At 37.3% G+C, this 25,045-nt stretch overlaps 1 protein-coding gene across 1 annotated transcript in view; it reads left to right on the top strand.

The window, feature by feature from the left end:
* The window catches only part of MUSK (muscle associated receptor tyrosine kinase), an 85,007-nt gene that overhangs the window by 51,901 nt on the left and 8,061 nt on the right, over nucleotides 1-25,045 (top strand). The window contains exons 8-11 of the mRNA XM_090275955.1: nucleotides 3,046-3,205; nucleotides 13,843-13,849; nucleotides 19,683-19,946; nucleotides 21,058-21,233. Of these exons, the coding sequence (XP_090132081.1) occupies nucleotides 3,046-3,205; nucleotides 13,843-13,849; nucleotides 19,683-19,946; nucleotides 21,058-21,233 (607 nt within the window). The remainder of the gene's footprint in view (nucleotides 1-3,045; nucleotides 3,206-13,842; nucleotides 13,850-19,682; nucleotides 19,947-21,057; nucleotides 21,234-25,045) is intronic.

The following is a 25,045-nucleotide window of genomic DNA, read 5'->3' on the forward strand; positions in this document are numbered from 1 at the left end:
AGTTTCATGAGGTATGCCCAGCTAGCTGGAACTATATACAGAACAAGGCCATTGAGGCCAGAATACCTCTCAAAGGTCTACCTGTGCTAGGGTCAAATCATGAAGAAGGTATGAGGATATCCAGCCTTGTGGGTAGATTCTCTCAAAACAGCATTATTAATATGATAATGATATATTAAAAATATCCGTAAGTCTATATCACTTTGCCACCTTCAAAGAGGTTTCACACACATTTTCACAGGTGTGAACTATTATTCCTATTTAGCAGAGCTTCCAGTTTGCCTTCTTTTGAGGTCACTGTCTCAGAAAGGGAACACCACACACAGGGCAGAGGGCTGTTTATCCAGCTCCTCCAGATCAGCATGCCTCGGTGACTTGGAGAAAATAATGTTATTTACTGTAAACACCAGATATAGCCACCTCAATTAAGGTCTTGGTTTTACCCAGCATACCTTGGTCAAAACTCACAGTAATAATCTGAACTCATCCCTTTCATCTTCTAAACCTGAAGGGCAAAAGATTGAAACGGAGGGCCAAGGGTTGTTTTTACTTTTAGGTCATCCAAAATACTAAACTGTTCATCAGGAAGATCCATGAAGAAAGAAAAACAGATTCAAACTATGACTAACAAGGCCTGCTGTGCATGAGTCACAAGCTGAATGAAGCCAGCCCTCTGGAAACAGGAGGAACAGCATTTAGGAGCCACATCATAATCCAGCAATGAGTCTCGTAACTCATTGGTTTATTCACTGAACCATTTCAACACCTGGACAAAGTCCAGGAGAGAGGAGGCTGAGCAGTTTAAAAATCACTTATTTCTCCTACCAAGAATGTTTTCAGTGACCTTGAGGAGGTGTTTAGGAATTACTTTCTTAGGTGTGAACATGAAAATAGTTGGAATTTAGTCAGCACTGGGGGATTACTCATTTCTGTGTTGTTTCCAAAGCATTATACTTCTTGAAAGAGGGGACTAACTTTGCAGAGGAAGGTAACTGTTCCACTGATTTTACTCCTACAAATTAGAAAGGGATTATATTTACAGACAAAACATCCTTATAGCACACAGCATGCTGATTGAACCTTGAGGTCTGTAGTATTTTTCTCATTATTGCTTTGTATTAAAATTCAGAGAGAGTCCAAAATTGTATTTCAAATTGTTCAATCTTTTTGCTCAAACTTGGACAGTCCAATTTATAAGAAGTTGCACTTTGGTGTAATGCAATGATGAATTTGAGTTGAACATTCAACTAAGTATACGTCCCTTGAAGATAATTTTCTCTCTGCTTCGTCAATTTCTCGTAGCGTCCAAGCTATTTATCAGGGGAAAATGCCACATAGTTGATCTGACCTGGGAAGTTTCCCTAGTTAAGGTACATTGATGTTCACAGAAATAGTTTTTTTCATAGGAGTGGACATAGTAATGCAAATAGAGAATAAGAAGACAAAGAATCTAACCGGGCAAACACGCACTGTCTGATGGCTACAGAAAGTGCCTGGTTCGAGGGCCAGCCAGCCTGTGGCTGCAGAAGGAAGAAAGCTCTTCTCACCCCAGGGCCTCACTCCCCTTTGCTCATCTGTCTTAACTGTGAAAATCCTCCCTCAGGCAAAACAGTAAAATAAATGGCTCCAGGCTTCTCATTCCCAGCCACATTCCCATCTAGGGTACAGAGAGATCTCTGTCGAGGCCCATGGAACCCACCTCTCCCCCTCCGAGGTATTGTCAAAGCAAACCAAAGCACGATTCCCTCCCTCAAATTGGCAGTTTTCCCCTCTTACAAGCGGTGATAATTAGAGAGTAATTATTTAAAAGATGGCAGAGTGCTGAAGAAAAAATTAAATCACGATTTTTAAAAATGCTACCATCTTAATAATGACATTTAAGTCAAGCATTTGTTTTGTTCATGGTTGGTTGATTTGTTGAGATTATTGTTGTTACTGTTCTCGTTTTCTAATGGCTTCATTTTTTCTCACTTGTAGGACTGGGGAAGGCACTATAACAGTGATTAAAAGCACAGGATTTGGGGTCAAACAAACTGGATTACAAATTCTAATTCTGTAACATACTAGAATATGCTGGGCAGCTGTCTTTACCACAGAGTTGGCATGATGAGGCTAATAAATAAGCACTTACATATATTAACCCATCAATTATGTGCCAATATTGCAGTGATATCCTGCCTCTTCCAGGACATCTGATTTTCTGGTTTAAGTAGCAGGGCATGACATATGTCACATCTCAGAAACAGAATCAGCCTCACAACCATTTTTCTTGGTAACCATCCGCCTATCTGATGTGCATTTGTAGGGGACTGGAGTTGTGAAAATAAGTCCAAAAGTATACAGACTCTTATTCTTAGCTGTCGTTATCTTCAAAAGATAGAGAACACCTCTTGGGGGATCCACACAGTATATCTTTCATACATAGCATTAGTTATCTATTGCTGTATCACCATCATCCCAAAGCTGAGTGGCTTAAAACAATAACCATTTATTTAATGCTCATGAATCTGTGGATCAACTGGGTAGTTTTGTTGACTTGAACTAGGATTGTCTGGTCTTGGTTGATCTCGCTCCTGTGATTGGCAGGGCAACTGGGTGCTGGTTGGTCTAGAATGGCTTTATCATATATCAGGCGATTATTGTTTGCGCCAAGCTGGAACAGTGGGAAAAACTGGGCATTGTGTGCTTCAGCCTCTAGCAGCCTAGCTCTGGCTTGTTCACAAAAGGGCACAGTTTCCAAGAGCAACAAGGTGGCAAGCCACAATGTATAAGAACCTTATAAGCCTCTGTGTCTTTTTAAGTCATGTCACAAGGCCAATCTAGGTTCAAAGCATGGAGAAAGATGCTACGTTTTGAGGGAAGAGCTACAAAGTCACACTGCAAGGTCATGGGCATAGAAACAAAAATTTGTTTGACTAGTTTTGCAATGTACCACATGCCTTTTGATCATCCTCTTAATCCTTTTTCTTTAAAAGCTACAGATTTAGCAAAATTAGGAAATCCTTGAACCAGTTCTATCTTTTTAATGTCTCCCTACTCCACCAGGTTTCTTCTGGGTCCATTCAAGAAAGTGTGAAAGACCGAGTGATTGACTCAAGATTGCAGCTGTTTATCACCAAGCCAGGACTCTACACTTGCATTGCTACTAATAAGCATGGAGAGAAATTCAGTACTGCAAAGGCTGCAGCCACTGTCAGTATAGCAGGTAGGATGGATTTTCACAACTGCATTGTTCCAGAAAAGAAGAGTTGGGCCTATTCCACAAATATCTCATATTGGGAAAAATTTTGTTTTATATCTTACTCCAGTCCCCTTTGGCCTATTTCTTCTTCCATGTGGACACTTCAGAGGTTGACCTAGATAACTGTTGATTGGTTGATTTATTGCCTCAAAAACTAAATCCTCAAATACTTACCCAAGTGATGAAAAACAGCTTTCAGAAGATCACTTCTATACCTTCCTTCCTTCCTTTGTTCCTTTCTTTCTCCCTCCTTTTTATTTTTCCTTTCATCCTTTTTCTTTCTTCCCCTTACTCTCTTTTCTACCCCCACCACTCCTGTTTCTTTCTTTCTCTGGGTTAATTAAACTTTCCAAGGCTCTCAGAGAACAAGTTGGCAGGTATTTATTATGGTTGTGCCGATTTATTCATGCCAATTTCTTGAGGGCATTTTTACTTAACAGCACATGATCTGCCTGGTGGTCTTTCCCTTTCCTGTTTCATGCAAGTGATAGCAGGATTTACAGGTGTTTCAAGGAAAAGCGCTGACACATGCAGTTCTAGGATATTTGTGTTGGGTTTTAAAGGTTTATTTTTAAAATTTAAATATCCCAAAGCCTTCTGAGAACATTTGTGGAATTCCTAGAGATGAAACTAATCCCTGTTATCAGGAAATGCCCAGCATGTTATATTCATAGCATGTGTACTGCCCAAGGGTCAGTGGGGAGATGCTTGTTCTCACATGTAAGCCAAGCGTCGGTAGAACCTGTGCCCCGTGCCAGCTTTCCAGAGCTTGACATTTCTTACTACAGTGTCACTTCTTTGATCTATCATGATGGGGAAATTTCTAGTCATGTTTTTGATTTTTAATATGAGGTGAATAAAGACCACAAAAAATATATAAGGGGAGCATTGGGCAAGGCTGGATCTCTGAGCGTGCCCATGAAAGAAAGAGAACATTCCAAAACTAAGGGTTCTTCTGCTTTCTCCAGGGATCTATCTGCCTAGATTGTATTGAGACATCATTTCAGTTATTCTAAAATTTCCACTGAGGGGAAACCATTTCTCCCAGAGAAAATGGGTAGGAATTCTAAAAGCAAATCCAACTCAATTTAACATATAATAAAATGATTACTAGTTACATAGCACTTTGTTGTTTATAAAGTACTTTTACACACATCTATTACATACACTGGATTCAGGCCATTGTGTGAGGTAAGGGGTGCAGACTTAATTAACAAATGGGATAATTCACAGAGTCCCTGCCTTCCAGGGACTGTCAATCCAGAAAGGAAGTCAATCAGCCACATATATTGTGGCACAGACTATGTTCTATGTTAGAAGCATAAACAAAGAACAATAGCAGAACAAAAAATGCTGTGCTTAAAGGAATGGATCAGGAGACATGAGTATGAGATGAAAATGTGGAAGTATATTCAGAAAACAGCAAGTCTAGAGCATTATGGGAACTAGGAATGATGGGAACCGTGGGGGAAAAGGGTTGAAATGTGAGCTCCAGTCAGGTTTTGAAGAATCTAAGTAGGTTGAATGTATTCTTCAATCAATGGAAAGTTGTTTCATTATTTTAGAAGAGACAAATGTTATAGTCAGATATATCTTTTATCAAACTAATAGATGTTGGGTGTCAAAAGTTTGGGAGGCATAGCAAGAAGTTAGGAGGCTATTCTAGGAGTCTAGAAAAGTCTTAAGGTCTGAACAACAACAGCAGCAGCAATGGTACAGAAAGAAGAGGAAAGAACCATGAGACCTATCTGAATAGAAATGATAAGTTCGGAAATGTTTGAATGTGGCAATATGGAAGACAAACGAGTTAAGATGTGTTTGAGGTTTTGAGGCAGGTGTCTAGAAAAAACAATAATAGATAAAAACAAAACATAAGAACATGAGAAGGTTTGGGACATAAAATAATTAAAATTTTGCTGCCTTTTAACTATTTGATATTATTCTAGTCTCATTATTTTATGTTTTGTTTGATGTTTGATCAAAATCCAATATTAAAAACTAAATATATATTTATATCTTTGTGTATGTGTGGAGAGAACGAGAGAAAATAAACTGATCTAATTTAGTTTAATTTATACCTCCTCTGGGCAGAAGAGAAGAAATAATATTGTTAGTCTTAAGAGAGTCTCATTTCAGGTCATTAGCAAGTCATTCAAAGATCAATTCCCTGCCTGGGCTCTTTCTTCCATCCCTTCCCTAAATGGCAGAGAATTTGAATTCACGTAGTGGTATCCTCGGGACACTCCCCACCCCCACCCCAGTCTGTAGTGAAGTCTATAGCTGGAATACTTACGATCTCCTTTCTGGGTTTGATTAGAACCCAAAGGACCTCCTTGGCTGGCTCAGCCCCTTTGAGGTTCCTCCCATGGCTGTCAGCCCTCTGCATCTCTGTCAAATCCTTCATAAAGTCCCTCTATGGAGGCTCTGCAGCTAGGCCGCCCTGTCTCCACCTACTGCGGAAGGCCTGCAGAATTCCATCTCTGTCCTTCTTATCCCTCATGGAGCTTGAAGCAACTTCTGAATCACTTTCAAGTAACACAAAATCCAAGAGTGATTCAGACCTAATAACCCAGTCCTGCTATCTACCCCACTATGTCATGCTACCATTTTTACATGAATGAGGCCATCCTGTGTCAGGGTAGGTGACCCCTATAACATTTTTTTGCTTCTAGTATCCCGAATAAAAAACAGGAAAAATTCCTTATGTTTTTGGCTTTTTCCTTAATTTATCAATATACGTCTCTTCTAGGATTTTGGGCCAGAGAAAAGATTCTATAAAATATGTATCTGAATTTTCAGTTTCTCTATTTTTCTCCTTTTTACAACATATCAAACTGTAGGGACTTGTCAGACTCCCCTCTAGTGCAGCAACGTTCAGAGCCTACCTATCATAAGTACAGAGAAGGCAGCAGTATAACCAATAGGGAGGAGAACCTAATAAAATGGGTATATTTGCCCCACAAAGGCAGATTCATCACATGGACATCATTTCCTGATGCTGAAAGGACTACAGAGCATGATTGTCACCATATTGTCTATAGTAATATTGCCCCTTCATCCCTGTCCTAGCCAAAATGAGAAATTGATCAAACTCCATTAACCAATGGAATGTATTAACAGAGGAAGATGTGATCTTCTCCCAAATAGTGGTATTTTCTATTGGTAGAAAGGACCCTAAGCTGTGAACACACAACATAGAAAAGAAATGTCCCTGCGTGCAGGGCAGAGTAGTCAAAGTTGAGAACAGACCAGAGTGAGGATGAGGGCAATCAGCAATAGCAGTCTGGGAAAAATAGCAATAGAATACATGTAGGGAAAAGGATCATGGGAGCAATGCATGGTTAGGCATGGAGCATCAGGGAGTGTTTGAAACCTCCTACAGCAGCCAAGCCAAATGCAGATGAGGAACGGTGACCTCCGTAGGGACAATGGAGCCATCAATGATTTGACTTAAGTCAACAAGCCTGAAAATGCATGCTGAGCAGGAGTTAAGTACTGTACTTGAACCAATAAATCAATACTTCTGCACATGGAAAAAATATTACCAAGATGAGTAAAGAGGAACTGCTTCAAGTTGCTAACTCATAAAAAAGACACAAGACCCTTTGTTCAGCCTCTAATATCGTTTTCCTATTGGGTCTCACTGACTATGAGGAGATTTGAAGCTCCCCTAATTTTCCTAAAATTTCCCCAGGAAGATCCAATGAGGGTGTCTCCATGATACAAGAAATAAGACCTCTGAACCCCATGAGACATCTGCCATTTTCTCTTCATCACTTTGACTTGTTCTTTTCAGTTAAATGTCTCATGAAGGTCCCTCTGCCATCACTGAAGAAATGACCTTCCAGCTCTGGGGTGCTCCCTGGACCAATGTTCTAGAGAAGTGCAGCCACTCTGGTGAAAAGGAATCTGTTGTTTCACTCTTACTCAAAATCATTTCAAACAAGCATGGACTTATGCTCCCCAGATCTTCCAGAGCTTGGGTGCAGCATCTGTTTTGTCTATTTCTGCTTTTAGACCCTCTCTCCTTTGGCCTCTGATGGGACTGGCCAGAGATTCAGAGCTTCGAGTCAGACACGGGGCCTCCCCTTGATACTTTGGCAATGCTTTTTTATCCCAAATTCTTCTTTCTCTCATTTCAGTCAACCCCATCCTCCCCTAGTGTTCCCTACTCAACAGCCCTCTTTGTCACATTCTTTGTGTCTCACTTTGAAGCTTTTACTCCATCTGTTTATTTACTCATCCCAGCAGGGGAAATCTGGAAATGGAAAAATCTGGTCTAGTGCTTAGGATTAGGTCTAATGATACTTCTAGTGTTTAAGGACAAGAAAGAAAGAAAAAATAAAGATCAGCCTTCGTTTCCCCAAAACTCTTCCATGTGTTTGCCCAAATCCTTATGCATTGTTTGAGAAATGTGATATACTTCTTTCTGACTCATTTACATTTGCTGTTAGTCATCAAAAGGAGTCAGAAAAACTTTTGGAACCTCTCTCTATAAACCAGGAAGTTGTATTTCCCCTCCAGTAACAACCCTCAAGGGTTCAAATTGCAATTTAAACTCACCAGGACACAGGATAGTTGGCAAGATGCCCTCTCTTTGTCATCAGAATCCTCAGCCCTGTGGCAGAGACCAGAAAGACAGCAGAGACAGCCCATTATCCCTTTAATGAGCATAGTCCTGGAAGAGCCAGAGGCCATCAAAATAGACACAGGTATTCTACTGAACATTTAAAAAAGGATTAACACCAATCCTTCTCAAATTCTTCCAGAAAACTGAACAAGAGGAAACATTCCAAAATTTATTTTACTGGGTCAGCATTATCCTGATACCAAAGCCAGATAAGGAAACTACAGGAAAAGAAAACTTCACTGTCCCTGATGAATATAGATGGAAAAATTCTGGACAAAATAGTAGTAAATTAAATTCAGTAGCACATTAAAAGGAGCATACACTATGATCAAGTGAAATTTATCCCAGGGTGCAAGAATGGGTTGACATTATGCAAATTAATAAATGTGATATACCACATTAATAGAATGAAAGATAAAAAATCATATGATCATCTCAATAAATGCAGAAAACACATTCAACAAAAGACAATCTACTTTCATGATGAAAAGGCTCAACAAATTGGATATAGAAGAAACATACCTCAGCACAATATAGGCCATATATGACAAACTCACAATCAACATCATACTAGACAGTGAAAGGTTGAAAGCTTTTAATCTAAGATCAGCAACAAAACATTAGTACCCACTCTCAGCACTTCTATTCAGCATAGTACTGGAAGCTCTAGTTGGAGTGATGAGGCAATAAAAAGAAAGGCATCCAAATAGAAAAGGAAGAGTGAAAATTTTTTGTTTGCCAATGATGTAATTTTATGTATAGACAATCCTAAAGACTCCACCAAATAACTGCTAGAACTAATAAATAAATTTAGTTAAGTTGCTGCATACAATGCCAACCTAGAGAAATCAGTTGTTTCTATACATTAACACCAAGATATTTGAAAAAGAATAAAGAAAAGCATCACATTTACAACAATATCAAACACATTAAAATATCGAGACATAAATTTAATGAAGGATGTGAGAGAATATTCATAGAAAATTCTAAGACTTTGATTAAAGAAATTGAAGAAGACACAAATAAATGGAAAGATATTCTGTATTTGTTGGTCAGAAGAATTAAGGTTGTTAAAATGTCCATACTACTAAAAACAATCTACAGATTCAAGACAGTCTCCATCAAAATTTCAATCGTATTTTTTTAGAGAAATAGGACAAACCATCCTAAAACTTATGTGGAACCACAAAAGACCCTGAATAGCCAAAGCAACCTTGAGAAAGAAAAATAACTCTGGAGACATCACATTTCATGATTTCAAATTATATGACAAAGCTATAGTAATCAAAACAATATGAGAACTGGCATAAAAATGGACACGTAGACCAAATGGAACTGAATCAAGAACCCACAAATAAACATGTTCATACATGGTCACTTAATTTATAACAGAACAAAATAAACAAATTCAACTGTTCCAAACCAAAAAGTTTTTGCACAGTAAAAGAAACCATTGACGAAATGAAAAGGCAACCTATGGAATGGGAAAAAATATTTGCAAATCATTTATCTGGTAATATCCAAAATACATATATTAAAAAAAATAAAAACCTCTTAAAACTTAAAAAAGCAAAATACAAACAATACACTTAAAAAAATGGGCAGAGAATTGGAATAGACACTTTTTTCCCCAAAGAAGACATACAAATGGGTAAAAGGTATATAAAAACGTTGTCCACATCACTAATCATCAGGGAAGTGCAAATCAAAACCACAATGAGATACCACCTCATACCCATTAAAGCAACTGTCACCAAAAAGATAGGAATGAACAAGTGTTGGTGAGGATGTGGAAAAAAACGAACTTCTTGAGCACCATCGGTGGGAATGCAAATTGGCTCAGCTACTACGGAAAATAGTATAGACATTCCTCAAGAAATTAAAAATAAACTACTGATGAATCCAGCAATCCCACTCTGAGTTTATACCCAAAGAAAATGAAAACAGGATACTGAAGAGATATTTGGACTCTCCTGTTCATTGCAGCATTATTCACAATAGCCAAGATATGGAAACCACCCAAGTATCTGTCAACAAATAAATGGAACAAGAAGATATGGTATATTATGCACAATGGGATATTATTTAACCATAAAAATAATGAAATCTTGCCATTTGTGACAACATATGGATGAAACTTGAGGTCATTATGTTAAGTGAAATAAATCTGATGAAGAAAGATAAATACTGTATGGTCTCATTTATATGTGGAATCTGAAAAAAGCCTAACTCATAGAAATAGAGTACAGCAGGGTTTACCAGGGACCATGGAGTAGAGGAAATAGGGAGCAGTTGATCAAACGGTACAAGATTCCAGTTACAAGATAAATAAGTTCTGGGAATCTAATGTACAACATGGTGATTATAGTTAACAGTACTGTATTAGATACTTGAGAGTAGCTAAGGGAGTAGATCTTAAATGTTCTCACGCACACGCATCATATGTGATATGATGGAGGTATTAATGCTATGGTGGTAATCATTTTGCAATACTTAAGGGTATCGAATTAAAACATTGCCCACCTTAATCTTATAAATTATGTCAACTATATCTCAATAAAGCTGAGATAAAAAGAGACACCAGATTCAAGAGAGGAAAATACATCTTTTTACAATATTTCCCATTCACAATTTCATTAATAGGTCCTCTGTGAGAGAGTGATGTCCAAAGTTCTGTCTATGCTTATCCAGTCTCAGGGTACAGGAATGAGCCTGTGGCCACATCCCTTCTCTGTCATGAGCCATTCCCCAGTCTACCCACACTCCCACCTCCTGCAAGGCCCCTTCTTTGTACCAACCTCAGAGTCTGGAGCTTCTGGTCATTAAATTTAAAGCTCAGATGAATACATGTAACGTATCCAAAAATGGGCAGTAGGGAGAAATATAATGTGGTAGTACTGGAGTCTTCCGTTCCCCAAATGGACCACATACTGTAGTCCCCCCTTATCCATGGGGCCTATGTTCCAAGACCTCCAGTGGATGCCTGAAACCACAGACGGTACTGAAGCCTATATGTACTATGTGTTTTCTTATACATACAACTTTGATAAAGTTTAATTTATAAATTAGGTGCAGTAAGAGATTACCAACAACTACTAATAAACTAGAACAATTATAACAATATACTATGATAAGTTATGTGGATGTGGTCTCTATTTCAAAATAATTTAACTGTACTGCATTCACCTTTCTTGTAGCTATGTGAGAAAATAAAATGCTTAAGTCAAAAACTTTCACTTTTTTACACAAAGGAAGCACTTTACTACTTCTCTTTGGCATATCCAAATTGCCACCATCGCTATTCTTGTGCCTTGGGGCCATTGTTAAGTAAAATAAGGGTGACATGAATGCAAGCACTGTGACATTGCCAGTCAATCTGGTAGGCAAGAGGGCTACTACATGACTTAATGGGTGGTTAGTGGTTAGCGGTCTACAGCGTGGAGCTGAATGAAGGGATAATCACATCCTGGCCCGGAGCAAAATGTCACGAGATTTTATCACTACTTGGAATGACACACAATTAAAAACTTATTAGTTAATTCTGCAATTTTTCATTTAATATATCAGACCATGGTTGAGTACAGGTAACTGAAACTACAGAAAGTGAAATGTGAATAAAGGCGGACCACTGGAGTCTTATTTTCTACATTTTAAAGGAGTTGCTATTTCACATTATTACGGAAAATAAATAGAACTTCGAATTATATCTCATAATTGATGGAGCTGATTGAATGTTCCACCATGTTTCATGCTCTCTCATGTCCAGAATCTGAGAATCACTCTCCCAACATGTCCCTAATCTTCTCCTCAATTATGAGACATGTGTTAGCAGGAACACACTGCTTGGCCACCACAGGTAGAGAGTGTTCTTATCAACAAAAAAGTCAATATTCCCTGGCATTTTGTAGTGGCTTCATATGTGTGTGTGTTTTTTTTTTTTTTCAATTACAGTTTGCATTCAATATTGTTATGTATTAGTTTCAGGTATACAGCAGAGAGGTTAGGCAATCACATCCTTTACAAAATGTTCCCGCCAATACATCCGGTACTCACCTGGCTATCTGTTGTGTTTTCATCTTTTAACAAAAGGGAAAAGAATAAATGATTAACTGCCAGTAGCCACACTAAATTGCTACTAGCTGTTCTGCAGTTAGGCATAAGAACTAAGCATTCTTTTTATAATCAGGCAGCTTTCTTATATTAGAGTCACTGTATATTTTAGAAGAGTCAAACTTTTATGGACTCTTCCAGCTAATTTAAAAAGTACTACAAATATTGATGACTGTTAGAGATTTTTAGAATTTTAAAATATCTTCTTTGGAGGTAAAAGCACTTGTTTATGATTGCAAGGTTCTTGGACCCCTTCCCCACTCCTTACCCTCCCCCAAAAGAAAATGTGACTGGAGAGATTTCTATACAAAACACAGGGAAGCCCAGTATATGTGGGCATCCTCTGATTCTCTTAATAGTCTTGAGACAAGCAAGCACCCTTAGTGAATTTCATTTTTCTTTCCTCACTTGTCCTTGAATTAGAAGCATATCTAAGTTTATTATCGCTCCCAAATACTATGCCTGGTTCTTCTTTGTCATTGGCTCAAATCCATGGTATTGAATCCTCCTTTTACTTCTTAAACTAAGGGCTCTTTCATATACATATCCTTGGCCTCCTCATGTTTCAACAGGTTTTCCTGCTCAGCTGCTCTTAGAATCTGCCTTTACCTCTCCAAATTACATACCATGTTCTCTGGAAGAATTTCCTGATGTCTCCTTCCACCTGTTCAATCTGTAGAGTGGCAGAATTGTCATGAGGTTTGGGCCAGGGTGGTGCCTCATGTAAATTGGTTTCTGAGCCTCATCATCAGCCTCACGTAATAAAAAGCCCATAAAGAAAAAAGACTCAAACACTCAAGTTCACAAAAATCTCATAGTAACCAATCCTCACAAATGCCCAAAGGAATGATTAGAAAGACAAACCTCTGTGTCTCTGAGTCTATAGGGTTTTTCAAGAAGATAGACTTCTCAGAGGAATTCATTTTAGAATCATTTTTTTAAAAAAAAAAACAGCAAAAGAAGAACACCAAAATGGATCTGAAACCTTAAAAAGGAGTTAGACCTCAACATTAGGAGAAATTCTAAATATTAAGGCAAATTGCATTTAGCCACAGCATATGTTTTATTTCTTACTTTTATAATGGGAGTTGGGGAACAGGAGGGTGTGGATCACAAAGTGCTTGGTAAAGAGTGTGAAGTTCTGGATTTCTTATACAAAAAGAGCTTCAATCACCCAGAAATGCTGGTGAATTACACCCTCACAGGGGTCTTCCTGCCTTGGGAGAGTCCAAGTTGGGACCATTTCTCCTGGGAGCCCCATGATTCACCTGAGGAGAGAAGCAGTTTGCTCAGTGCCCTGAGCTTTCACTCTGTGGATGTAATTTACAGAATCTGGTGCAAAATGAAAATGTGGGGATTCCTTGTTAACAAATTAAGTATTTCAAGATGGAGCGACAGCAGTGCATTAAGCTAGCAAGTGTTCCTTCTGAGCACAGGACCGTGTGTGGCTACACAGGTCACAAGGCTATGAAGCTAGTGTGTCTGTGGAGGTGACAGCTCTCTCATCTCTCCTCCGCCCCTGCCCTTTCATCTCTTCCTACTTAACCTCCAAACCTTGCTTTCTAGATGCACATTAATGTTCGGAGCTATGCCACAGCCCAGGCTGATGGCACCCGCGGTTGCTTCAACTTAAAAAGAATTCAGTTCCTCGAGACACTCAGTATTTTCCTAATCGCCTTCTCCAGTTCTGCCTATTAATGTGGTATCCGGCCTCCTAGCAGAAGCAGAGAACTTTTCAGAAATTTAGAGATTAGAGGTACCAAAGCTATCTCTTGCAAACAACAAGATGAAACTATACTAACTTTTGCTTCTTTTTCCCTTTAACCTGATTTCCTGTGGGAACATTCTCTCCTGTTAAAAGAATGGAGGTAAGATATTATTATTATATCAATGCTTTGTTTTGCTGTGTTTTAATTTTTGTTTGGCATGCCATCTATTGTCTATTGCTGAGAGCTGTAATCTTTCAGACACTTTCTAATTTTGAATCATTTTAATACTCTTACAAGATGATGATGAAAATGGAGAGAGGTAACATCTATTGAATACTTATGATGTATCAAGCACTGTTTTCAGGGCTTTATATGCATTATGTAAAGTTATCCTCAGTTAATCCCTGTGAAATAGGTACTATTATTATCCCTATTATACAGAAAAGAAACTAAGAGAGTTTCTTTGAACTGGAGAGTTCCAGTGACTTACGCAGCTGGTAAATTATAGGCTTGGAAATGGAACTCAGAACTGACTCCCAAAAGAGTCATTGCTTTATCCTGTAGATAGGAAAGTATTACCTTGTAATATAACACTTGGCAATTTACAGTGTTCTATTTGCAGTAAAATTGACTTTCATAAAGAGTCTATGAAGTGTAATAGCTATTTTCATCTAATTTTACAAATGATGAAACTGAGATTAAGATTAATTAATAAGTAATAATGATAATAGCTGAGTTTTGTGGTACATTTTGATCACTATTTTTCTCATATCAACATTTCAGGAACTTTATGGGGCAAGAACTATTATTATAAGAATATATATTGTTTATGTGTGGAACCTGATGCACCAAGAATTGCCAGGACCACATAGCAAACTACAAAGCCTCAATCTGATCTCAGGTAGACAGACAAGAACTTAAGCTGGTAACTCCTATTTTAACCCAGATAGCGCAGTGACTGAGTAAGACCTAAACTCCAAACTACTGCTTCTAATTCCATAGAATGAAAGAATACATTGCATAAGAAAATTTGGTTAGTTCCTTGTCTTGTCCCAATTCACATGGCTTTAATGTATTCATTTATCACAGTTTTAAGAAACAAAGTCCTGATCCTTAAGGATTCTATACTGAAGCTGAATAGCTACTGAAGGGACATACAACATAAACATGGTAGAAGTTAAATTAAAATGCAGGCCACCAACATAATAATAAAAACATATATTACAAATACAGAAATAGATCATTCACATGCATGTAAATGCAAATGAAAATTTTAAAACTCATTAGTAGTCAAATAAATGGTAATTAAATAAAAATCTATACTATTTTCTATTTGTGATAACACAAGCACTCTCAGACTCTGCCTGTAGAAAGGAAATTGCAATAACCTTTCTAGAGAGCATTTGGCAATTTTTATGAAGAAACTTAAAATGGTTGTATCTATTAATTGGATAAATCCACTTTTACTAATTTATATTAAGAAAATAGTAAGTGTATGAGCAATATAATTCAAAACAACCTTTTATGTATTAGTGAAATATATGAACAATTTCAATATCTACCTATAAGATAAATTAATATGATTCTAGGACCATGTTTTTGAAAAACATAATAGCATAGGCAAATGTTTATATCATTCCAAGTAAAAATGCAGGATGCAAAAATATATTTATAAAGTAATTCTAACTATAATTATATACTATGTATGTATACAATGTATAGCATATATAATACTGTATATGTTATACTTTTATATATACTGATTATAAGTGATATATGTAAAAATATGTAAAATATACAAAGGGTATATATTTGGCTAATATAATAAATGTTTCAAATTTTTTAAATTTAAAATTTACACAATAAATAGGTAGTAATTTTAGTCAGAAGAAACACAGGAGGTGTTTTTCAGAGGACGCCATGTCCTTCTACTTGAGGACATTGGGTTTGGCATTTCAGAAAAAATGATATTTGCTCTATGTCTTAGAGCAGGGGCTGGCCAAACTTTTTCTGTAAAGGGCCAGCTATTAAATATATTTGGCTTTGTAGACCACTAGTCTCTGTTGCCACATTGCTCAACTCTGTTGTTTACGGGCAAAAACGGCATAGATAATTCATAAATAATTGAACATAGCTCTGCTTCAATAAAACTTACAGACACTGACATTGGAATTTCATATAATTTTCACTTCTTTTTATTTTTTCAACCACTGAAAAATGTGAACATTATTCTTAGTTTACAGGCAGTGTAAAAACAGGCAGCAGGCTGAATTTGACCTGTGAATTATATTTGTCGACCCTGCCTTAGATAATGAATCATATCCAAAGATACTAGGCATGAAAGAATAAAAAAATTTTAGTTTGCTTTGGAGATTATAAGTGGCATAGAACCCTGGCCTTAACACTTGTTGGGAAAGTACAATGGGAAACTAGATGGTTGGCAGATAAGGAAAGATTTGTCCATATCAGCGGAGAGGTACAGGTGTGCCACCCCGAGAGAGGGTGGGAGAAGGTGTAGTGGGGTTGCCGTATCTCAAACAAACCATAGCTGGTTGTCTGCATGGATAAAGCATTATATGTTCAAAGGGAGTGGAGGTTTCCCTCATAGAAACATTTAAAAATGTGGCTCATACATGTTAAAGCAGACAGAAATAAGAGCAAAATGTGTAGTAAGAATCCTTTAAATACTCCATTTGACCAAGGAGAGTTGTCTATTATAAAAGAAGTTAAGGTCTGATGCCTGGGTAAAGGCCCAGAGCTTCCTTGGCCAGTGCCACCTCCCTCCATAATGGGCTTTAATGGCCCTCCAGGATAACATGAACAGAACAATGGAGATCATTCGGAGGGTTATGGGGGAATAGGGGAATGGCGCAGGGATTAAGAAGCATAAATTGGAAGATACAAAATAGACAGTGCAATGTTAAGAATAGTACAGGAAATGGAGAAGCCAAAGAACTTATATGTACGACCCATGCACATGAACTAAGAGGGGGAATTGCTGGAGGACAAAGGGGGGAAAATTGGAGTAACTGTTATAGCATAATCAATATAATATATTTAAAAAATAAAAGAAGTTAAAAGGGGGGCTTGGGATCAAATATCCATTGTTGCCTCTAAAAAAAGAAACTTTACAGAAAGGAAGACCAGCCAGGTTTAGTTTCTCAGGAGGCAAGAGAGGCACTGGCTCCATGTGCAATATTAACTAGTGTTTTTGGAGATAGTCTGGCAGATCATTTCAAAATAACTAGCATTCTGTGAACAGATCCCTGTGACCTCTGCCCCACTGTTCAAATGAACAACAGGACCAGCTGCTCCTGGTGTTGCCCCATCACAGTCCCAAGAACTGCTTGCAGAGGAACATGTTCAGTTGGACAGGGAGGGGTCTCCTCACGTGCAAAAGACAACACGAGACACCAGTGGGAATTTTTTGCATTCATCTTGCCTCTCAATTTTTGCTGGAGTTTGAAGGACAAAATGGCTCAATTTGCCTTCATGTTCTGCCTCAAAAATTTAATAACTGCATAAAATTTGAGGTTTATACGTCTGCAAAAGAGAAGAGAAAAAGGAAAAGGAAGTCGTTTCAACTCTGAAACTATGACTGGGCAATCTCTCTGTCTCTGTTCATTTATAATATATTATATTTATAAAACATGTATATATTGGGTACTGTATATTATTTCTTACCTTGTGGAGATACTCCTAGAATATATATACTATGAAAGCTAAGTCTTTAATGCTCCCAGAAATATCACAGAGATGTAGACAAGAACAACATACTTTGTATTTTGTGGTTTTTCCCAGCATGCAAAGACTTTTCACGGGCTTGTTACCCTCCAGCTGATAGAAAAAAAAACTGTAACCAAGATCTCATTTCTATTCAAAACCTATCTTTTTTTTTTTCTTTTGTTTTTATTTATTTTTTGCATTATGTAGCTAATACTCAAAAATAAATGAGGACTCAATACTATTAAGTCAACTGCAGTTTTTAAAAAAATTTTTAGAGCTTTTGAATAGAAGCAGCAGAAATCCAGAGTGAGAGGTTATTTAATAATTGATTGTCAATAATCCTTACGTCTGAGGCTATTTTTTATTTATTTCTCTTTTATTTCTCTTTCTTAGTTTCCAGTGTTTTCTAAAAATGTTTTTTGTTTGTGTAATTAAAGACTACAAGTGCTTTTAATTTTAGAAAACAGAAAAGTGAAGAACAGAGTCATTTAATAGTTAACGTGTGACAGCAAACCTGGATGGACGATTCTCAGCTCAGAGACACTGGGGGAAATATTTAACTTTTACATGATATGGCTTTTTTTCAGTTAAGTGAATAGTCACACCTGTGCTTATCCAGCCTCCTTTCTTTACCAAGATATTATATTAATATGTAAGGTCATTTTGTGAACAGTTTGAGCTATTTCTGGTTACTAGGTATTATTCAGTTTCTTAAAGCACAGCATTTGTGCCTCTCTCACACTTTCTTATTGTTTTCTTATATCGAATCTCTTCCCTGAGAAGTGGGGTCATAGCTATTTCTCTGGGTGTTTTCCCAACCTACCTGGCCCAAGTTTTCATGGAAGTTTTGTGTTTTCTTATTCAAGGCCTTTGTTTTAAAAACCCCCCAAAAAACTCCAAGTAATGTAGTGAAATGCATGATGGTTAATTAAGAAAAGGCAAGTATGAATTGAGGAAAATTCTATGTTACCAAACATTATTTTAAAGTACATTGTTTCTTGGAAGTTCATTGTTTTACCTGAATGAGTTGTGTCTCATTTAATAGATTTGCTTTCAAAACTAGCCAGTAGTGGTTGATAATTAAAGTATCAATTTTTCAGATTCAAATGGGTCTTTTTAACAACTTAAAAATTTGCCACAAATTCCAATTTGTTTAATTTTCTTATCTTAAAATCCTTTATATAAAGATCATAAAATGCTAACTTCTGACAGTTATACAAATTAAACGAGAATACAACTCAAGAGTTTTAGGTCATTATTAAAGATGGAGATCTGATGAAAGGCATAAGAATATATTGAGATCATCCGAGTGCCTACTCATATTAAGGGGTCAATAAATATTTGTCAGGTGGGCATAGAAATTATTATTATAACTCCCAGCGCTCCATTTAGGAGGCAGTGAATATGTGAAATGAGTACCAGAAGCATTTTCTATCCTCCTTGTTGTTCTCTTCAATTGTTAATAGCCAATAAACTTTTAATGTTCTCTCTGTGCTAGCACTATAGAATTCAGTTTTTCTTCACATGTGTTACCCATTAACACACAATAATCTGAGTGCCGAATAATTACTTACATCACTCTATAGGTTAGGATATTGGGCCTTTGAGTGACCACATGATTTTTCCCCCAGACACGTGATGAGCAAGTAAGGTAGCAAAGCTAAAGACGCTACTCAACTCCCCTGAGAACCATATCCCATGCATTCTCCCCACTTACGTGGCTGTCTTTTTATATTCTTTAATGGAATGCTGGGAAGATGTGTGAGTGAGAGAACCTGAGAACGGAAGGTGTCGTGTATGTATACTACAAAATCCAGTTATTTAACTATGTTAACACATAAACTGTTTGTAAAGTTTTGGATCAGAGTATTTATTAAGCTCAATCTTATGTTGATCATCATGATGAATATGCTTTTCAATGTATTTGTTTGCCTATGTCAGCTTATTTGTAAGAAGCATGTCAGGCTGCTTAACTAAGAGCATTCAAATTCTTTTCATAATGCAAATAATATAGATACCCAGAGTTTCCAATGCTTTTCAAATTCATTATCACATTTGATTCTCATGATAGCTCTGTGGAGTAGCTAGATGTGATGTAATTGCAGGTGGAAATGAAGATAATATGCAGATAGAGCATTTCAACCAATTTGCTAGTGCAATTTTTCTCCTATTTCTGTGATGCAGACGTGGAAAAGGAGAAAAGAAAAAGCAGACTGAATGCTAAGGAATAGCACACATTGGGAACATTGTTCATTGCTTCTTTCAGCAAACCACAGAAAGATAACAAGGGCTACTGCACCCAGTACAGAGGGGAGGTGTGCGATGCTGTCCTGGCAAACGATGCTCTTGTTTTCTTCAACAACTCCTACGCGGACCCTGAGGAGGCCCAAGAGCTGCTCGTCCACGCTGCGTGGAATGAACTGAAAGCCGTGAGCCCACTCTGCCGGCCGGCTGCTGAGGCGCTGCTATGCAACCACATCTTCCAGGAATGCAGCCCTGGGGTGGTACCCACTCCTATACCCATTTGCAGGTAAGATTTAAAAATAAGTAAATGAGAAAATGTACTCATGATGTTGTCATGTGCATTAGTAAAGGCAAAAACTGGCTTTTGTCCAAAATAGGAGGCAATTAACTGGACAAAATTCCTACCATGTGAAGCACTGATAATGCCTTATAATATAATACAAAGGCTCTGAGTTTCTGGAAAATATCCTAAAAGGTATTTCTATTGCCCTTGCTATTGTTCACATTATCGTTTTCACAAATAACCTTGCTTTCTATAAAATTAAAAAATCCTAAACTAACATGGACCTCATTAGTAAGCCAAGATAGAGAAGAAGGGAAAATAAAACTACATTTCAAGTGTTTCAGGATTATTTGTCAATAAACTTGAGATCATGATAAGCATTTCAGAATACTATTCTATATTATATGTATGTATTTCAAAATACATTCCACCCAATATTCCAGTTAAAGTATTGGCACTCTTGTCTCCTATTGGGGGGTGGGGGAAAGAAATAGGGAAGCACACGCAACAATGGAATAGGACTCAGATTCTCCAGAGCCAGGGCTGAGTGAGGATCTGCGTGCCCCCCTATAGCCTGCCGGGAAGGTGGTGCTGTTGTTTTGGAAGACAAGCATGCAGAGGTGAGGGCTGTGTTTCTCAGGCCCTGCCCGTTAACCCTGAGATTATAGGAAATTCTCCTGGGTTAGAAATTGATGAACAATGGTCCATGGCTTTTAATATATGTGTTTTTAAAACTCTAAGTACCTTGTTTCTGTACATGTAGTTATATTAATATAAAGTTGGGAGTATACAGATTCCAGATTCCTAATCTAATACCTTTTGAATTTAAAAGTTCTTATTTTTCCCAAGAAAAACGTACTTGACATGTAATCCTATTTTCAAAAAGTAGCAGGAATTATGTTTTAAAAACAAAACAAGATACCATTTCGTCTCACAGGATAACATAGTCCATGAAGTCTCCCATGACTTACAATAAAACTGTCCTTTCAAAAACCATTTTGCAAGAACAATATACTATGATGATGTTTTGAAAATAAAGATTTCAGGCACTACCACAAATCCGGCTTGAACATGCCATGATTCACCGAGTTTTGTTCTTCCCAAAATGTTTTAGAGAATACTGCCTGGCAGTCAAGGAGCTCTTCTGTGCACAAGAGTGGCTGGCACTGGAAGAAAAGCCCCGCAGAGGGCCCTACAGATCTGCCATGCATCTGCTCTCGGTGCTGGAATGCCGCAAGCTCCCCAGCATGCACTGGGGCCCACTGGCCTGTACCAGACTGCCGTATTTAGGTAACAGAGTCCTCTCAAGACTTTGGAGGTTAAGAGAAATGTACTGGTTTTGAAGAAACTAAGGTGTGCACTAAAATCCCCTAATACTTCTAAGCATTCCAATTTTTTGTTTTGTGTGTTTGTTTTAGCTCTGCCTCCCTTGGATACCTAATAACAGAATCCTACTGCTATCCTAATTGCACGGGTTGGCATAAGGATCTACTTCATTTGTTCTAAAAGAAATTAAAGAGTACTTTTAACTGCTGCGTGAGATCTTACCTATTTCGTAAGGGGATCTTAATGAGAGCTTGTAATATTTTCTGGAATGTGCAGAGAAATGGCTAAGCAGTTTCTCACACTTTGCCAGAGGAATGGAATAAAGGAACACAGTCCTCTTTCTTAGCCAATGAAGCAGATTTTTTAAGCATGCAAAAATAAGCCACATGTTTGAAAATGCTGACCTCCCAAAACAAAGCTAAATCCCTGCATGTTGCTTTAATGAACTTTGTGTGGAACTCTAACAGCTGGTTTAATTTCAAAGACGCCATCCTTTCACATTTGAATGCAAAGAATGTTTTCCAGTTGCATATTACAGAGCTGAAAGAGAACTCCCTGTTCTTAGCACTCTCTTACAGAATATATGAGATATCTGGATGCTCACTTAAAACAAATTTTTATCCTTTCCCCCTCAGATTTTGTAAAAGAAAACTTAACAAGTAAGTAATTCTGTTTGTGCCCTTGAAACCTTACGTGTATGTAAATGGATTCGTGCATGTGTATTTACACTCATACTTCATAGTGTCCAGGACAGAATGTACAGCTCGTCTTAAAGGCTTGCCACTCCATCACCCAGGGTAAAACATGAAGGAAAATCATTGGAGATCTCAGCTTATAGCTTCTAACTAGGCTGTGGAGAGCACCATATTTAGTAAATGATACAAATAATATCTCCTACCTCAAGGTTATGACCTTGCTTGATCCCTTGTATGGCTCTAAAATAAGCCAAATTGAAAATGTCACCTTTTGACTTTGCATTCATGATTTTCATATCAGCTAAATATTTAGAGTGAAAACAAATATCTTTTTCTTCATTGAGCCAATTCACAGTCTTTATTTGTGACAACAGATCCTTCTTTTGGAAGACAGATTTTTTTTTTTTTAAGACAGCTAATTTCCAATAAAAAGTTTACAGGGACAAATCAAATGATTTTAAAATGATTGCCTCAATTAAGAATAGTAACAGAAATAGAGAAGCTAAAGAATTTATATACACAACCCATGGACATGAACTAAGCAGGGCAGGGTGGGGGGATTGCTGGAGGGAAGAGAGGTACCAGACAGAGGAGGGCAAAGGGTAAAAAATGGGACAACTGTGATAGCATAATCAATAAAATATACTTTAAAAATTAAAAAAAAAGAAAATGATTGTCTCAAAATTCTTGGGAAAGAATTCAAGAAGTTTGCTTGAACAGGGATATCCTTTAAAAACTAACTTGTATCAGATAGTGCTTTGACCTACAAGACTGCAGAAATCTTCAGAGTGATACTGGAGAATTTTTGTGTGTGTCAGTTAACTTTCTCTGATCTGAGTGTTCTAAGGTAAGCCATCATATTCACCTCTTGTGATACATACTTCCAACCTTGTCACCTCTGCCCTTGGCCCGTGCCAGGACTTAACTTTATGGCTTAAAGGACTAAAACTAAATATTAAAGGAAAGAGTGCTACTGATTGCAACTGAATGTCTCAGACTTCGTAAACAAGAGCAGTTAGGGAAAACAACAAAAACCTATTGTTCTGAAAGCTTGTCAAATCGTTATTCCCAGATTGAAAATGTTTCTATTCTTTGTCATATAAGCAGCTGAAGTTTACTTTGATTGGACTTTTAGTTGTTGTCTGTGGTCTTGGTTATCCTTCAATTGTTGACTCATTCATCCGATCATGCAGCTCACTGAGGGTTTGCTGTGTGGAAGGTGCTGACCTTTCACCCTAGGTTAGACAGGAGCAGCGTGCACAAGAAGCATCTGTACATCTGCCTTTTACACCGATTATAAAAATATAAGTAGCAATTAGTTACAATCAACTCATTTTCTATTCTTAAAAAAACACAGTTTCATAAATGAACAATCAAGACAAACAAAAACTAATACATTCAGGCAACAGTATGGTGGTTATCAGAAGAAAGCAGGGTCAAATATATGGGGATGGAAGGAGATTTGACTTTGGGCAGTAAAAACACAATGAAATATACAGGTCATATAGTATAGAACTTTACACTTGAAACCTATATAATTTTATTAACCAACGTCACCCCAATAAATTTAATAAATTAAAAATATATATCTATACAATATTAAGTGTAAAATTTAATATTAGTCTCCCCCAAAACACAGTTTTATGAAATCCGTTGTGCATGTAAGAAAATGAACTCCAAGTGATCATTTCATCTGAGCATGTGATGGGAATGGTCTTATAGTGTGCTCCCTCAGTTAAATGAAATTACTAGTAAAGAAATTGGCTTATATTCATCAGGTAGGTCAACAGTTGAGCAAAGAAGGCAGCCATCTGTATTAGGCAGTGTCTTATATTACATGAGAGTATGTAAAGCCCTCAAATATTTCTTGAAGAATTTCGTGATTCCTGAGTAAACTCTAAAGGATATTACCAGTTCACTTTGAAGGGTGTTGGAAGATCTTTGTAAAAATTATTAGTTTATCTTTTGCATTATTTTCTACTTGCTTCAACACACAGGCTAGAATTCAGGAGTTTTCATTTTATGACTTCTTCTGCTGAAGTGAAATATCTTTTTAAGCATTTAACGCCTTTATACTATTTTCACTACTTTTCTGCTTAGCAAGCATTTCACTATTCTTGAATTCTTGAATTCTCTGGAAATGCACATATTTTATCTATTTCCTCAGATAGGTTTGGGTGACAGTCTATGAATACTTGCATATCTTCAGAATAGCTTTCTTTTACCTGGATTGTTGAAAGCTAGAGATAGAAACAATGAGTGACATTTCTTTTCTCTCAGTAGTCTAAAAATGTGATTTCACTCTGTTCTAGCTTCTAGTTTTGGAAATGAGTTGTCTGCATCTTTTTCCTTTTCCTATAAGTAAGTTGCTCTTTTTGTCTAGATAGAAACATAAGTTTCCTCTTTATCCTTGTCATCTGTATGGTAGAAACCCCATATAATCGTGTGTTACTAAACATCTCTTTCCAATTCCACATTCAGGACTTCATACTGGTAGTTTGAAATCAGCCATGAGGGGAATATTAAAACCAATGAAGTTAGGCTGCAGCTGAGGTCTTTCAAAGCATAGAGCTGATCATGCTGCTTCACTGTTTAAAACCTCCTGATGATTCTCTCCATTACAGGGCAAAGTTCGAATTACTTAACTTGGTACACGAGTCCTTTTATGACCTAGACCTGATTCCCCAACTGAACAATACAACTTTTAGATGTACCTCCAGAAAGGCAGCCCAGCCTCTTACTTCAAGCCCTGAAACATGTTATTCCTTCTTAATAGAACACTGTCTCCCCATTTCCATACATACACATGCGCCTTCAACTAGTATTGCCTACTCATCTTTTATATTCAACTTAGTTACTTATCTAGAAAACAGGCCTGGGCCTGGAGCTGGACTGCCCCTGGGTGTTCATAAGCATCCTGTTCTTACCATTCTTGTAACACTTTCTATATTTTATTGTAATTACCTGTTTATTACTTTTTCCCAGTTAAATACCTTACACAAAGACTTGGCATGTTCACCATAGTATTGCTGATACCTAACAATCAATATTAATTTAGTGAATACATGAATGTATGGATGA

Source organism: Furipterus horrens, unplaced genomic scaffold, assembly GCF_987537825.1.
Source record: "Furipterus horrens unplaced genomic scaffold, mFurHor1.1.pri manual_scaffold_4, whole genome shotgun sequence".
NCBI classification, from domain to species: Eukaryota; Metazoa; Chordata; class Mammalia; order Chiroptera; family Furipteridae; genus Furipterus; species Furipterus horrens.